General features: G+C 43.0%; 1 protein-coding gene across 1 annotated transcript in view; it reads left to right on the top strand.

The window, feature by feature from the left end:
* Nucleotides 1–15,570, top strand: part of LOC124788497 — a 92,512-nt gene extending 76,942 nt beyond the window's left edge. The window contains exon 4 of the mRNA XM_047255767.1: nucleotides 15,455–15,570. Coding sequence (XP_047111723.1) covers nucleotides 15,455–15,570 — 116 coding nt within the window. The remainder of the gene's footprint in view (nucleotides 1–15,454) is intronic.
* The last annotated feature ends 1,148 nt before the right edge of the window (nucleotides 15,571–16,718 follow it).

Here is a 16,718-nt window from a genome sequence, read left to right as displayed (position 1 = left end):
ACCACTCTGAGGGATCTACGCCGAATCACCGTTGAGGAGTGGGACAATCTGGACCAACAGTTCTTTGATGAACTTGTGGATAGTATGCCACGACGAATACAGGCATGCTTCAAATAAGAGACGTGCTACTGGGTATTAGAGGTACCGGTGTGTACAGGAATCTGGACCACAATCTCTGAAGGTCTCGCTGTATGGTGGTTCAATATACAATGTGTGGTTTTCATGAGCAATAAATGGACGGAAATGATGTTTGTGTTTATCTCTATTCCAATTTTCTGTACAGGTTCACGGACTGATGGAAAACCTTTTTCGATGTGTATAGTTGGCGCACGGGCGATGGGACACAGCATCTCCAAGGACCGATGAAGTTGTGATATTCCCGTACGACCATTTCACGAGTGTACCATGAATATCAGGAATCCGGCAAAACATCAAATCTCCGAGCGCTTCCGTAAATTGCTACAACTATGCTGGGCCGTCAACAAATGTCAGCGTACGAACCATTCAACGAAACATCATCGATATGGGCGGGTATGGAGACAACCTCAAGAATTCATGGACCTTGCTTATCAGCAGGGGACTGTTCAAGCTGATGGAGGCTCTGTAATGGTCGTGTGCAGTTGGAGAGATATGGGATCTCTAATACGTCCAGATACTACTCTCACACCGAGCGAGGTGGCGCAGTGGTTAGACACTGGACTCGCATTCGGGAGGACGGCGGTTCAATCCCGCGTCCGGCCATCCTGATTTAGGTTTTCAGTGATTTCCCTAAATCACTCCAGGCAAATGCCGGGATGGTTCCTCTGAAAGGGCACGGCCGACTTCCTTCCCCATCCTTCCAAAATCCGATGAGACCGATGACCACGCTGTCTGGTCTCCTTCCCCAAACCAACCAACCAACTACTCTCACAGGAGACACGTACGTAAGCATACTGTCTTGATCACCTGCATCCATTCGTGTCCATTGTGCATTCCGACGGACTTGGGCAATTCCAGCTGGACAGCTGGAGAATGCGACACTTCACACGTCCAGAACTGCTACAGACTGGCGTCAGGAACAGTCTTCTGAATTTAAACACTTCCGCTGCCCACCAAACTCCCCAGATATGAATATTATTGTGCATAGCTTGTATGCCTTGCAACCTGGCGTTCAGAAGAGACCTCCGACCCATCGTATTCTTACGGATTTATCGGCAGCTATGCAGAAGTCTGGTGTCAGTTCCCTTCAGTACTACTTCAGACATTAGTCGAGCCCATGCCACGTCATGTTGCGGCACTTCTGCGTGCTCGCGGTGGCCGTACACGATATCAGTTAGGTGTACCAGTTTCTTTGTCTCTTTACTCTACATCTACGTCTATACCCTGCAAGCCACCTTGCGGTGTGTGGTGAAGGGTACTTTGTGTACCACTATCACTGTTCATATCCAAAAAAACAGAAACCACGCAGAATCCTCATCTGTGAAACATTATATGTAAACTGAAGGGGATCACTGGCATCAGCTGCAGCGGAACAATAAAGCGGAATCAGCGACGACGAATGAAAATGTCTATCAGACTGGGATTCGAGCCCTAGATCAGTGGCGACGAGCGAAAATGAGTACCAGACCGATATTCGAGCCGGGGATCTCCTGCTTACTACGGTGGTACGTTAACCACTGCACTGCACCATCCGTGGCATAGCGTTATCCCAACTGCGCGGACTGTCTCGGCATGCCTCAAGTCCGATCCATATCCGCAGTCGATGTCCATTGACTCCATGTTCGCTAGTGTTGTGAAACACTATATGTAAATTGAAGGGCGACAAGTGAAAATGTGTATTGGACCAGGATTCGAACCCAGGATCAACGGCTTACTAGGCAGGTGCGTTAGCCGCAGCGTCATCCGTTCCAGAAGAACAAGCACCATGCATTCATATAATTGATACGCCTAACTAGCAATGGATCCACCTTCTTCAATGCGGATGCACAAATACCGTCAATCTCCTGTGGGAATCTCAGAGTAGCGAGTCAATGGACTACTGGTGGGTGCCGCTCGGTGGGAATGTGGATCGGCCTTGAGGCGTGCCGAGATAGTTTGCTCATTGGCTATAACACTGTGTTTCAAATGGTGGTGGTTAACGCACCTGCCTAGTAAACCCTTGGTCCTGGGTTCGAATCCTGGTCCAGTACACTTTTTCGCTCGTGGCCGCTGATTCCGCTTAATGTCCCGTTGCAACTGACAGCAGTGGTCCCCTTCAAATTACATACGTTTGCCGGTAAGTCTCCGTGTGGGGTCGAACCTCTTTAATTTCATTTTCTTGACCTTTTCACGAGGTAAGCGTGGGAGAAAGTAATGTATTTATTGACTCTTCTAGAACGTACGCTGACGGAACTTTAACAATAAACCACACAGTGATGCAAAATACCTCTCTCGTTGTTTCTGCCACTGCATTTCTGTGACACTCTCGTACGTACTAAACGAACCAGTAAAAAAACGCTCTGCTCTTCTTTGGATCTTCTGCATGTCCTCTATCAATCCGATCTGCTACAGATCCAACGCTGACGTTCAATACTCAACTGTTAGTTGAACGAGTGTTTTGTAAGCTGCTTCCTTTGTTGATGGTCTACACTTCATGCGGACTCTTCCAATGAATCTCAGTGTGGCGTTGGCCTTACTGGTGATTAATTTTACGCGGTCGTTCCACTTTAACTCGTTACGTGCGCATACTCCTGGGTGTTTTATAGAAGTAATTGCTTCCAGTGATTGTTCTGCAATTGTGTAATCGTACATTAAAGGATTTTTCTGTCTATGTACACTATTTGTACCAAGTACATCGATCTTCTGCGGGGCTTCGTGCATTTCACTACTATCTTCTACCGTCGCGACTTCTCTTTATACAAAAGCATCAGATGCAGAAAGCCTTATGGAACTTCCGACGTTATCTATGGGGTGTTCAAAAAGTCTCTCCGGAGTGCCGTATGATTGTTAGCCGCGCGTGCCGTATGCTGCAGTGAATATACCGAAATGAAATTCAGTGAAATACAAGTTATTAATTTAGTGAATATTCATTTTTACTTACAAATTTTCACATTAAATGTTGAAGGTGTCCCCCCTGTTGTTGAAAACACAATTCAATTCGTCTAATCACTTTTCCAAACACAAGCTGCAATATTTTTTGAGTAACAGAAGTAGTGAAAGTCGATATTGCAGTTTTCAATTCATCGATGGATTTTGGAAGGTTTTTTTTACAGACAATTGCTTTCGCTGCACCCTAGAAGAAAAAGTCAGCTGGTGTTAGGTCAGGCGATCGTGGCGGCCATAAGTCCCTCTGAAATTATGCGATCACCAAAAACATCAGCAAGCAGTGACATTGAAACGCGAGCTGTATGCACGGTTGCACCATCTTGTTGACAATACCGTTCAGTATTGCACATAACACAAGTTCTCCTACGAATGGGTACAGAATATCACTGCAGTGTCGTTGTGCGTTTATTGTTTCGTTGTAAAATATGGGGCCCACAATCCGACGTCTAGAAATTGCAATCCAAATTCCAAATGAAGTGGTTCCTCATGAATACACAACAGATTTACAGTACTCCACATACGACAATTTTGCGAGTTCATGTAGCCGGATAAATGAAACCACGCCTCATCAGTGAAAAACGTTTCATTAAGAACATCCCTTCCATTTTGTTGAACGAATTTTTTGAACCATTGACAATAATTCAGTCTCTTACCGTGATCAGTATTTTTCAGTTATTGTACGACTGTCACTTTGTATGGGGAAAGTTATAATTTTTTCCTTACAGCTGTGTGGGCCGTTCCGACACCAACATCGATTTCCTGGGCGAGTTTTTTTACTGACTTGTTCGGACTCATGGACATTTTATCGGAAATATTGAGTAGTTTATCTTCAGACAAAACGCTAGGACGAGCACTTCTCTGTGCATCTGTCACTGAATCCGTACTTCGAAATTTGCTAATCAAATCTCGCACAGTATCGCTATGTGGGAATGTTGTCTCCGGAAAAACTGAATTAAATGTCTGACGAACTGAAACTGTGTATTTTCCTCCAGCTTTGAACACTTGTTCGACTAAAATCACACGTTCTTCAATGGTTAGCATTTTAACAGTGACAAAAACGAAACAAGCGAACAAAGGAACTAAACTTAAACGTTCACGTCAACACGTAACGTCACACACCAACGATACTACTGACGCTGGCTGAGATAAATGAAACAGTGGAATGTTGGCAGAGTCCACTAGAAGGGAAGTAACCCAGGCAGGCGAACAATCATACGGCACGCGCGGCTAACAATCACACGGCACTGCGGAGAGACTTTTTGAACATCCCGTACTTGGTCATATATATATATATATATTATTATATTGAAAAGAATGATCCTATAACACTCCCCTGGGGTACGCACGAAATACCTTTTACGTCTGAAGACTTCTCTCCGTTGAGAATGATATGCTGTGTTCTCTTTGCTACAGACTCTTCAATCCACTCACACAGTTGGTCTGATATTATTTTGTTCATTAGGCGACATTGCGGAACTGTACCGATGACTTCCGGAAGTTATCAAAATGAAGTCTACATGTGCACCATTATCTGTTGCTTTCTAGGTTTCGTGGGCGCACAGAGAATGTTGGGCTTTGTTTTCGGAATCTATGTTAGTTCCTACAGAGGAGGTTTTTGGCCTCAAGAAATGTCACAACACGCGAGCAAAATGGTTCGTTGCTCATCACATACTCACGTGGAAAAATTATCTTCTGGCTCACTAGATTAAATTCACGTTCATCAGAAAAATATGTGCTCACTATCTCGACTTCATCTGATTTCAATATGAAATGACAAGGAGGGTAGTGCTTATGTCGTCATGCGTGGAAGGCATATGATGGGCACGTGAACGTCCATCATGAGCTTACTTCCAAATACAAGTATATGGTGGACGTTACGTACACACGGGCTCTGTTCTTATTATTCACAGCGGATTTAACATCTTCGCGAAGGAGATGAAGGTAGACGTTTGGAATTTCGCTGTTGGGTGGTTGCAGATCACCGAGTAATCCTACCAACAGTGTTTACTGATTAAACGACTGTTACTCGTCAAGGATTAATAACATCCACAACTTTCATTGGTGATCCAACGAAAACATATGTTTTTGTGGAGACACAGTTTCATAAACACGTCTCTGCACGTATGTGGCGTGACGTGATTGACAAAAGGTTGATAGGACCTGTTATGTACGACTTAGTGTTAGAGGGTGCCATTATCAAAACTTCTTTGAATACGAGTTTACCTTTAGCTTTTATATAAATTAAATTGAGTAACTATTTCTAAACGGAAGGAATTTGTGACATTTTAGGAACATATAAAAGGTATTTCATTATACCTCTTCTACATACGCGTCGTTTCTTTATTGTTTATACTATATTCATATACTTTCAGTTGTCCGTAACTGGTGTTTTACTACCGTCATTGTAACCTTCATTTAATCTATGCCGGCCGGTGTGGCCGAGCGGTTGCAGGCGCTTCAGTTTGGAATCGCGCGACCGCTACGGTCGCAGGTTCGAATCCTGCCTCGGGCATGGATGTGTGTGATGTCCTTAGGTTAGTTAGGTTTAAGTAGTTCTAAGTTCTAGGGGACTGATGACCTCAGATGTTAAGTCCCATAGTGCTCAGAGCCATTCGAACCATTTGAACCATTTAATCTATAAATATGAATCCTCTGCCATTATTCCTTTACGTGCTGACTACGCACCCACGTGTGGCTGCTGTAACTTTTTGGTAATCGTAATTTGCTCATTTTATTTCCGCATTTAATGCTCATCTTCTTGTTTTATAAATCTGTTTATTTGTTTTTCGTTTATATTTTCTCATTTTTAGCTTTCATGACGCCTGCAAAGCCGAGACCGGCAATTGGTTTGAATAAAGTATCATGTGACCAAGACCTAGACTTTTTATTATCCAGCCAGATGTGTAGTCACTGATCCAGAAGGCCTATTTCGCGAAGACTTTTGGCAAAAGCATCACTCTGATTCTGCAAAAGCTTTTTTCAAAGAGATGGAGGTGCGGGCAGAGGTTCAAGGCACGTTCTTATCAGGAGTTCCAACCGGCCTCATGAGAGTACAACAGCACAGTCTTTGATTTTGCAAATAAAATTAGTTACTGGGCTAAACCCAGTGCGGAGGCATCGAGTCCGGGCCACGTGTTCTATCGATCAGAAGAAATAAAACTGCGATAAAGAAAGCTTTACAAAAATGCCGTAAAACATCTAAATTGCTCTGACGTCGATCGAACGGCTTCAATAGTAGACTCCTTAAACTCTGGAAGCGTCGATAAACATAAATTTCTCCATCGCTTACACAATATCTTCCTGACTACTCGCAAATTAACACACGTTATGTCTCATTCTTTGATTTAATAAAACTGAGAACAATGAACTGCATAAACATTAGTTAGAAACAAGGAAGACTGGAGGCACCAAAATAAACAAGGAGAAACAGCTTTGTGTGCAATGCTTGCGATTCTATAGTAATCTGCGGCTCTGCATGGCGAACAGTGTCGACTGTCAGATCTCGGAGAAGAATAACTGCGTCACAACGCCTTTACATTGGTAGCTTACTGTGGAAGCGACCACCAGAGATGCTGCTGTGCACTTTGTACGCGATAAAATGCTCTGTTGCGTTCAATTAAAACCTGAATCACATCCTTTTGACAACGTTATAGCTTTTCTTATAAGGTTAACACATATGGCCCTATTTCTCTCTCTTCTCTCATCCTCAATCAGTCACGCCACCCCTTTCCTCCTCTTTTCATTTCTTGCAATCTTTCATGTACCTCTTTCTCTCATCCAACGACTCTTTCATCTCTGCTGCTGCTGGTTCCCTTAGTTTATATCTACACTATGTGATCACAAGTATCCAGACATCCCCAAAAACATACGTTTCTCTTATTAGGTGCATCGTGCCGCCACCTACTGCCAGGTACTCCTTATCAGCGACCTCAGTTGTCATTAGACATAATGAGAGAGTAGAATGCGGCGCTCCGCGAAACTCACGAACTTCGAACGTGGTCAGGTGATTGGGTGTCACTTTCGTCATACGTCTCTACGCGAGATTTCCGCACTGCTAAACATCCCTAGAGCCACTGTTTCCGATGTGATAGTGAAGTGGAAACATGATGGGACACGTACAGCACAAAAGCGTACAGGCCGACCTCGTCTGTTGACTGACAGAGACCGCCGACAGTTGAAGAGGGTCGTAATGTGTAACAGCAGAAATCTATCCAGACCATCACACAGGAATTCCAAACTGCATCAGGATCCACTGCAAGTGTTATGACAGTTAGGCGGGAGGTGAGAAAACTTGAATTTCATGGTCGAGCAGCTGTTGAAAGCCACACATCAATCCGGTAAATGCCAAACTACGCCCCGCTTGGTGTAAAAAGCGTAAACATTGGACGATTGAACAGCGGAAAAACTTTGTGTGGAGTGGCGAATCACGGTATACAATGTGCCGATCCGATGGCAGAGTGTGAGTATGGCGAATGCCCGGTGAACGTCATCTGCCAGCGTGTGTAGTGCCAACAGTATAATTCGAAAGCGGTGGTGTTATAGTGTGGTTGTGTTTTTCATGGAGGGGGCTTGCACTCCTTGTTGTTTTGTGTGGCACTATCATAGCACAGGCCTACAATGATGTTTTAAGCATCTTCTTGCTTCCCACTGTTGAAGAACAGTTCGGGGATGGCAATTGCATCTTTCAACACGATAATGGTTCATAATGCACGGCCTGTGGCGTAGCTGTTACACGACAATAACACCCCTGTAGTGGACTGGCGTGCACAAAGTCCTGACTTGAATCCTAAAGAACATCTTAGGGATGTTTTGGAATGCCGACTACGTGCCAGGCCTCACCGACCGACATCGATACCTCTCCTCACTGCAGCACACCGTGAAGAATGGACTGCCATTCCCCAAGAAACCTTCTAGCACCTGACTGAACGTACGCCTGCGAGAGAGGAAGCTGTCATCAAGGATAAGGGTGTGCCAACGCCCTACTGAATTCCAGCATTACCGATGGAGGGCACCGCGAGCTGGTAAGTCATTTTCAGCCAGGTGTCCGGGTACTTTTGATCACATAGTGTACCTGACAGTAAAACTGTCTTAGTTGTTCTACTTTTCATGAACTAGTATAAAGCCTTCTTTTGCGTTTAACTACTACTGCTTTATTTCCAAGTCTTGTATCAGATATTAAATTAAGTTTTTATAACATTTGTGTCGTTATGTGGAAATAATGTGGTATATTACACACTCTGGTTGGATATTACAGGGCCCGATGGTCTTAATCGTGCGAGGGTAAGTAAATGAATGAAGAAATAACATAAATAATCTAGTTGCCCCAAGTTCTGAGAGGGAGAGATTTATCAATGTGTGATTCTCGTGTGATTGTGACATGTGGCGAAAGGAGGGAAGGTAAAATTAGACTTTTTTCAACGCTAATGAAAAGTCCTCAACATGATCAACTTTTAACTATGTGACAACGTAACACATTTTTGTAAATAGAAACTGCCAATACTGCAGTGACCGCGGAATTTGTGTCACAGACAGGTCACGTGACATGTGCGATATGTAGTCTGATTAAAATCATTTATTTGTTGACACTTCAGGCCTGAAACTTGGTTTCTTAGATCAGAATAGACACAACAAAGAGTGATTTCACTCGACGTTTTCGAGCAGTATATGCATAATTGGTTAAAGAGGGACTTCGCAGCCCATTTAAGTTTCATCGCCTCGTGGCATTCCTACAACCGTTACAACTACACCTGTATTTTACATTGACTACAAATCCTAACTGGGATGAAAAATCCTTCCCACCTGGGAGCAGATGCAGTAGTCCTACTTATGATACATATATTGACAATTATCGGCAATGATCAGTCTCATCGCGTCGTAAAATCTGAAATTTAATATCCTTTCAACCCAGACAATCAGCACATAAGAACATTAGCGTATGCACTAACAACAAAAAATAAACAGTGTGAGCTTGTCGCTACCGCTGTCGGTTTATAGTTTATGCTACCTGCAATGATGTATATAGACTTCATATGCTCGCGATCACTATGCGCGAACTATTAGTCGTACAGGAAAAATGAGCAGGAGCTTTTTGTATGAAATTTAATGTGATTAAATTTTGTACTAGCACCAGTTTTCGCTGGAGACCAAGGCTTTCGAGTTATTCAAAAAAACGCGCAGAGGTCACCTTCAAACGCACCTGTACCCTGCACTCGTCACTCACCAGCCAGGAGTTCCAATATGTTCATTACACTCCCTCCTGCCGCTGCACAAAATTTCCGACTACACGAATTATTCCCGATATTCGACCGGGTTTGGTCTGTGTTGATTGGACTGTTGCGCTACCAGCATGGTCGGATACTTCATTAACATTATTAATTTAAACTTGCGCTTCTGTAATTGCTTATTTTATACTCTTTAAACTCGCAAATTGTTAGATGAAATTTAGAGAAACGTTAGTGTTACCGTCTGTATTAAGGCCAGTCAATTAAAGCAAAAAAGAGTCGAATGTGGTAAATATTCCGTGCAGTCACAAATAGTTGTAGAATGGTAGGCAGAAGAGCCATGAACAACGTACTAGAAATCCTGACGGATAGGGGCTGCGGATGGGACTGTGGGTGCGTTTGAAGGTCACTTTTGTACGTGTTTGTCATATAAATCGAAAACAACTGCCTCTATCGAAAACTTATCCCAGTACAAAATTTAACTGCATTAAATTTCGTACATAAAGGCCCTGTTCATTATTTCTGTAGGACTAATAGTTTACGCGCAGTGAGCGAGAGAATATGAAGATCTCTCGCGTGTTTCATGAAGGCTACGTATAACATTGCGGGTTGCACAGAACGACAGCGATATGGACAGCTGAATCACCCAGCATTTCAATACAGCAATAATACGTGGCGATTGTAAGCATCCTATACTAAAACAATCAATGCAAATTAAATAAATGTTTTCAAATCAACGAACTTTACGTCTGCAGAAGTTGCTTTTTAAAAAACAGTATTCCGTTTCACTGATTCACTTAATACACAATAGGACGCCGACATTTACATCAATTTCCAGAAGCATCATTCATGGAATGGCGAAATTTGGTCATATCTCATTAGGCAGAAAGGGAAGAATAATTTCTCGTCACCTTATTAGTTGATTTCTCGCTCCAGAACGCTCGCAGCCATCTACCAGGTACGGCAGCACCCACCATGCTGTCCGATCCAGCCTTTCGCTGAATTTACACGGCCCGCGGTGCGACGTAACGCCGAGCCGGACCGAGCGATGACGCGCTGAAATCGCATGGCAACGGACGGTTTGGTTTAACAATGGGACAGCTCGGCGCCCGTTTAGACTGCAGACTGAACGGAGAGAGGCCGAGCGGTGCAGTGCGCTGACGCCGATGTAATCGCCAGCTAACTTCTGTTTCGTGTGATCGTTATAATGGGCAATTTCCTGCGATGGACGCAATAATGTACGGGAACGCCCTGTAATGAGAGGTCAGAAGAACAAACACTACCATAACAAAGACGTGGTGCGTCAAGCTTGGAATGAAGTATCTCAAGACTGTGCAGCAGACAGTAAGTACATAAAAGCAAAATAAATAAGTATAAAAATATTCCAAATAAGAAGCATAGAGTGTTCCGTATATTATCACATATGAATTATGTATAAATGTTATTATTTTGATAGTTACAGTATTCAATAAATAGTTCTTAAGTTTACATTAATGACTGATGACACTGTCTTTCAACGTATCGTACTCTCATTATCAACCACTGGTTGAGTATAATACGGGTAATTTTAAGCAAAACCTACTTTTTCACTCAGCTCAGATGTATGACGTCATATCTTCTGAAGTATGTGTTTTACAGTGATAGGATTTGGCACCTACATTCCGTGATACATGTGGATACTGTGTGAAATACGTACTACAAATAGAGTTAATGGTAAATAAACAACAAATTAAAACGTCACGCCTGATGCGGCATTTTTAATGCATGGACAGGGAAAATGTAGCAAGCGATAAACTATAACATTTTGTGACGGGTATTAACGAGAAGAAGTTTCGTGAGGATTTGAAATTATGCATTACGTTCGTTGCAAGTTGCTCCGTGCTCTCATTCTTAAACACTTGAAGAATGTAATGTGGCTATTTGTGTGCGAGTAGTTATGCTACCACAAGACATATTCACAGTTTCGACCAGTAATACTTTTTTGTTTGTTTTAAACTTTAAACATAAGATTACACCTTCCAATGAGTAGATTATGGCTGCACTGTAAACTTTAAATTCGGACAATAACCACGCGAATTATTGATACTAAATGGTTTGTACCTGGAAGCCATTAGATAGGCAAACTGCAAATAGAACTGTGCACAGTGAACCCTGAACTATGAACGTTGATAGTCGTTTTATAATACAGGTTGTAAGTTCTCAAAAGTGAAACTCCAGTCTGTTGAACTATGAAGTAGATAGATTTTGAGAAAATAAATTCAGTTACAAAATACATACTTTACTACATCCCCGTAAGTGGTGCATCTAATCCTTTTATGTGACATCACTGTAATTTTCTTTGTTGATAAATGTAATTAATGTAAATTAGTTTATCAAGGTTCTCAAAGCAGGCCAAAGGAATTACTTTACGTGACATTGGTGTTAAGCTTCGCAACATATGTTTACGAACTTCCCTGAGCACTACAGCGATGGACACAGGTCAGTCGTGCAATGAGAACCATGTGGCGTTTTACGTGTTAGAGGGTCGCGTTGCAGTCATACGTGTAACGGAGTGGGGCGTTCTCGCTGTAATGTCCTGCACAAGGTAGTCCACGAAGTGAAAATATGCGAATTATGATTAATCGGGAAGTATTGTCGAAGACTCGGGTATAGGGTACATTCTGTGTGTTGTAGAAACTTGATGACTGATCTTTGTCATTTCTAAACACTGTTTCTGTTGGGTCAGCAACGTGGTCGCACTGGTCTCATGTTTTCGCATTTAATGCTATCAAAATTATTAGCATGGATATAATGCGCTGCAGATGAATATTTACAAGTAATCTGAGAATAAAATCGAGAGAGACAGGGAGAAAAAGCGTTTTTAATAATACAACGTTTTTTAATGTCACCAGGACAAACGTAATTAACATTTTTTATGTCACCTGATGTCTTTTCTTCATTCCTATAGAGCAAAGCGATGACAGATCTTGAGCAATGGGCTGTTTCGTTCCACCAAACAAGTCTTTGCCTCTAGATGATTTACATAATGTTTTTATTGGGTCGTACAATTCCTGATGCCACAGTATCGCGAAGAAACACGAGACTGCTGTCGACGCTATTCGTCTCCAGATTCACCACGCGTGTTTTCTCGTTTTAACTGATTTTGTGCTATATTTCTACGACGGTAGTAAAGCCTCAAGTTGGCTAGTGAACAATATCATCTATCGTTTATCTCGAGTACTGATTTTATCCCCATCTCAGTCCACTCTTTGCCTAGCCTGCAGCTGTAGAATTATTTTGTTTCGCTACCTAATGCAAGTAAATTTGATTGGACTTTATACACAAGTACATTTTATTATGAACATCTGAAGATTCGTTACTGCAAAACAGACTTGTTATAATAAAACATTTATGAAAAGAAACTTCGTGGTACACATTTCTATATTCCTGCAACTGATGGGCATGTTGATCAGGGACAAATCAAATAATCATAGAGTTGCAGTAGCAACAGGATATAGTGTGCGTGTGCAGACAGCTGAAACATTGCGGTATTTTGTGTGCAGCTTCGTAGAGATGCAGGAGATCGCTGCTACGGTTATTTGCGATGGCCTGTCCGATCATTGTAGTTGCAATTGCGAAACTGGTGTTTCCGAATTCAGCACACTGAAATGCACGGGTTGGCCCTTTTCGAGTAGAGTATGTAGTTGAATCTATAAAATGGCATTGTAAATGCCGTAATACATGTGAACTTGTGCAAAGCTGATGAACTGCACAAATATTTTTCGCTATGAACGCAGCTTCATGACGGGAGAAATGTGGCCCGGGATTTATTTAACCCCAGCAATACTAACGCATTCTCCATAAAGCGCATTACCAAGGGGAGAGGAGAGAGAGGGAGGGGGGACTTATTTTTTGCGTACTCTAAAAAAACGTAAAAAAAAATAAAATTCAGTAATTTTTGTTGACTTATATTAACAAAATACTCTTTAAAGAGATACTGATGTGTAACTAGCGTCCAGGATCTGAGGTACTTTACACCCACGTAAAAAAAAGAGATGACAAAAAAATGGTTCAAATGGCTCTGAGCACTATGGGACTTAACATCTGAGGTCATCAGTCCCCTAGAAGTTAGAACTACTTAAACCTAACTAACCTAAGGACATCACACACATCCATGCCCGAGGCAGAATTCGAACCTGCGACCATAGCGGTCACGCGGCTCCAGACTCAAGCGCCTAGAACCGCACGGCCACACCGGCCGGCAAAGACAGGACATACTTTAAAAGAAAATCGACGAGTAGTAAGTAAGGTCCTGAACTTTAAGATATGGAATGGCATTCACTGAGGAAAGTGACATCTACTATCAAGACATAAATTGTTTGGGTTAAGTTAAACTGAAAAATTTTAAGCAGTCGCTGCGTGCAACAGCCTTCTAAATGGAAGGTAACCCGATTTAAAACATTTATGGAATGTGGTAGAAGAATTAATTAAAAATAATATTTTTTCAAAATTTTAAAATATAAGGCAACTGACGATTTCCACTAATTTGATGTCCGCCCAAATCTGTTCAGACAACACTGAACCTGCTGATACCATCTGTCTGCTGTAAATCAAAAATGGTTCAAATGGCTCTGAGCGCTATCGGACTTAACTGCTGAGGTCATCAGTCCCCTAGAACTTAGAACTACTTAAACCTAACTAACCTAAGGACGACACACACATCCATGCCCGAGGCAGGATTCGAATCTGCCACCGTAGCGGTCGCGCGGTTCCAGACTGTAGCGCATAGAACCGCTCGTCCACTCCGGCCGGCTGCTGTAAATCATGACGTCATCAGAAGGGCAGACATAAACCACTCTATGAAATTCAATCTGCGTAAAAGCAGGTGCCACAACAACTCGCAATCAAACATTCAACCTAACTTAGACCCCGGGCTACACTACACATCAGAATGTCACTACTACTAAGATTTCGTTCTCGCGTTTGTTAGCTTCGCCAACTCACAACCAGTCTAAGCTGGATCTCGAGCTACTGGACAGATCAGTATGTCACCATAACCTACACTCGAGAAAAAACTATAGAAATGAAATAAATTTTGTTAGTGTTCCTTTCCAACTCTGTTTGTGCACTTATGACGTCACACGATACATCCTCAGTACTTAATGAGTCAAAGCCGAAGTTCGGGGTCCGTAGATGTAGTCCATCTGTGTTCTGTGCTAATACGCAGTTCCTTTTCTATCCAGTGTGCTTTAATTCTATGTTTCTTTGATGATTACAGTTTGTGTTAACGTCATTTAAAACGACTTAGTTCCATCGCCTCCTTTCCCAGATCCGGTCATTATTAGACAATTACTAAGAATCTGGAAAACGACTCACGACGCCGGGGCGATAGCTCTTATCGTGTTATCTGTATATATAAAAAAAGGGCCTCCTGATCGAGGGCGATCCTTTTGCTGACGCCAGCAGAAGACCAGTGAGACGAATAGCTGCTATTTCCGCGAACGGTAATTACGGAGGACTTGGTAACTTTGATCTCTCCCTCAGTCTGTTGAGAAACGGACGCGGCGCACAAAAGAAACGAAAGGATTCTACCATCGCCAAACGAGAAGTCGTGACATTGTGCTCGAGCAATAATTACACGCATTTTCTTCGAAGTTCCGCGGCCTGCTACAAAAAAATGGGAAAAAAAGTGCTCGTTAATTTCGAGAACATGAGTTGACAAATCTAAGGAACCGCTCATAATTACACGCGATTATCCGCTCCACGCTGCGACACAGGACTGTTAATGTCTCAGGCGGTTATTATACGTGATTACATAGGCGAACAGATATAATTGCATTGTACGACATTCTTAATAAGCAAAAATTCCGCTCATCACGGTCACCCTCGACTTGGTTATTTTATGCTGGGTGCCCTTCCTCCCCCTCCCCCCCATACCCCCTCCCCGCCTCCTACTCACCTCCTCCTGCGCTTCCTTATTAACTTTTTCCCTACCGCGTGTCGCACTCTGTTCCAGTGATTTCAGATGGCAGCCATCTGCAGGGACAAAGAGTGGCGTCCGTTTATGAAAAGGAGACGGGATGTGGTCATGACGGACACGCTCGACGGGGTCCAAATGAGGACACATGAATGAGAGGAAGTGGGCTAGCTCTCCGCTTTTAATTACTGCATGCTGTCTGCGGTTCCCTCAGGAGACGGCGGGGGAGGCACGGCATTCAGCGACACATGTCGCGAGTACAAAAGTCAACAGCCGGTCGACGCTGCTGGAGACGTGCACGGTCTTAAGGTAGCACTGCGGCAGACGTAAGGGGTCCTTTCAACATCGTCCACGTACACCTTCTTAACATTAAAGCAGATGTCAGAAAGTGGGGCTTGTTTTCGTTGTGGCGAGTTTCCCTCAATTTCAAAAATACACTGACGGGAAAAGAAACTGAAACACCGACAAGGAGTTGTGCAACATAAACGAAAGTTGGTAGGTGTGTTTCCAAATCTAAAAGATAATTTCTATTAAACTTATCACCAGTCACGAAGACGGTATTGCAGTGGCGGTGATATTCTGATGACGATGCACTGCGGCGACCACAGCCGTTACTAAACACCTCACATGAATTTGCAATTTGGAATAATGACTACCATCAGTTGTAGGATGGAATGACGACAATGAAAATTTGTGCTGAGCCGGGACTCGAAACCGCATTTCCCGCTTATCGTTAGCGGTCGCCTTACCATTTCTTGTTTGTTTGTTCATCTCATTTTGTTCTACATTGTTCGTTCGCTGAATTTGTTCGGGGCGGACGTCCAATGACGCTCGTTGACGTTATTCGCTGATCCATTTACTCAGGTTTCTTTTACACTACTGGCCATCAAAATTGCTACATCAAGGAGAAATGCAGATGATAAACAGGTATTCATTGGACAAATATATTATATCAAAACTAACATGTGGTTACATTTTCACGCAATTTGCGTGCATAGATCCCGAGAAATCAGTACCCAGAACAACCACCTCAGGCTGTAATAACGGCCTTTGATGCCCTGGGCAAAGAGTCAAACAGAGTTTGGATGGCGTGTACAGGTACAGCTCCCCATGCAGCTTCAACACGATACCACAGTTCATAAAGAATAGTGACTGGCGTATTGTGACGAGCCAGTTGCTCGGCCACCATTGACCAGACGATTTCAATTGGTGAGAGATGTGCTGGCCGTGGCAGGACCTACAACATTCGTTCGTGTATTATCCTACTGAAATGTAGGGTTTCGCAGGGATCGAATGAAGGGTAGAGCCACGGGTCGTAACACATCTGAAATGTAACGTCCACTGTTCAAAATGCCGTCAATGCGAACAAGAGGTGACCGAGACGTGTAACCATTGCCACCCCATACCATCACGCCGGGTGATACGCAACTATGGCGATGACGAATACACGCTTACAATGTGCGTTCACCGAGATGTCG

This window comes from Schistocerca piceifrons, chromosome 3 (assembly GCF_021461385.2).
Source record: "Schistocerca piceifrons isolate TAMUIC-IGC-003096 chromosome 3, iqSchPice1.1, whole genome shotgun sequence".
Lineage (NCBI taxonomy): Eukaryota > Metazoa > Arthropoda > Insecta > Orthoptera > Acrididae > Schistocerca > Schistocerca piceifrons.
This window is presented reverse-complemented; position numbering and strand designations above follow the sequence as displayed.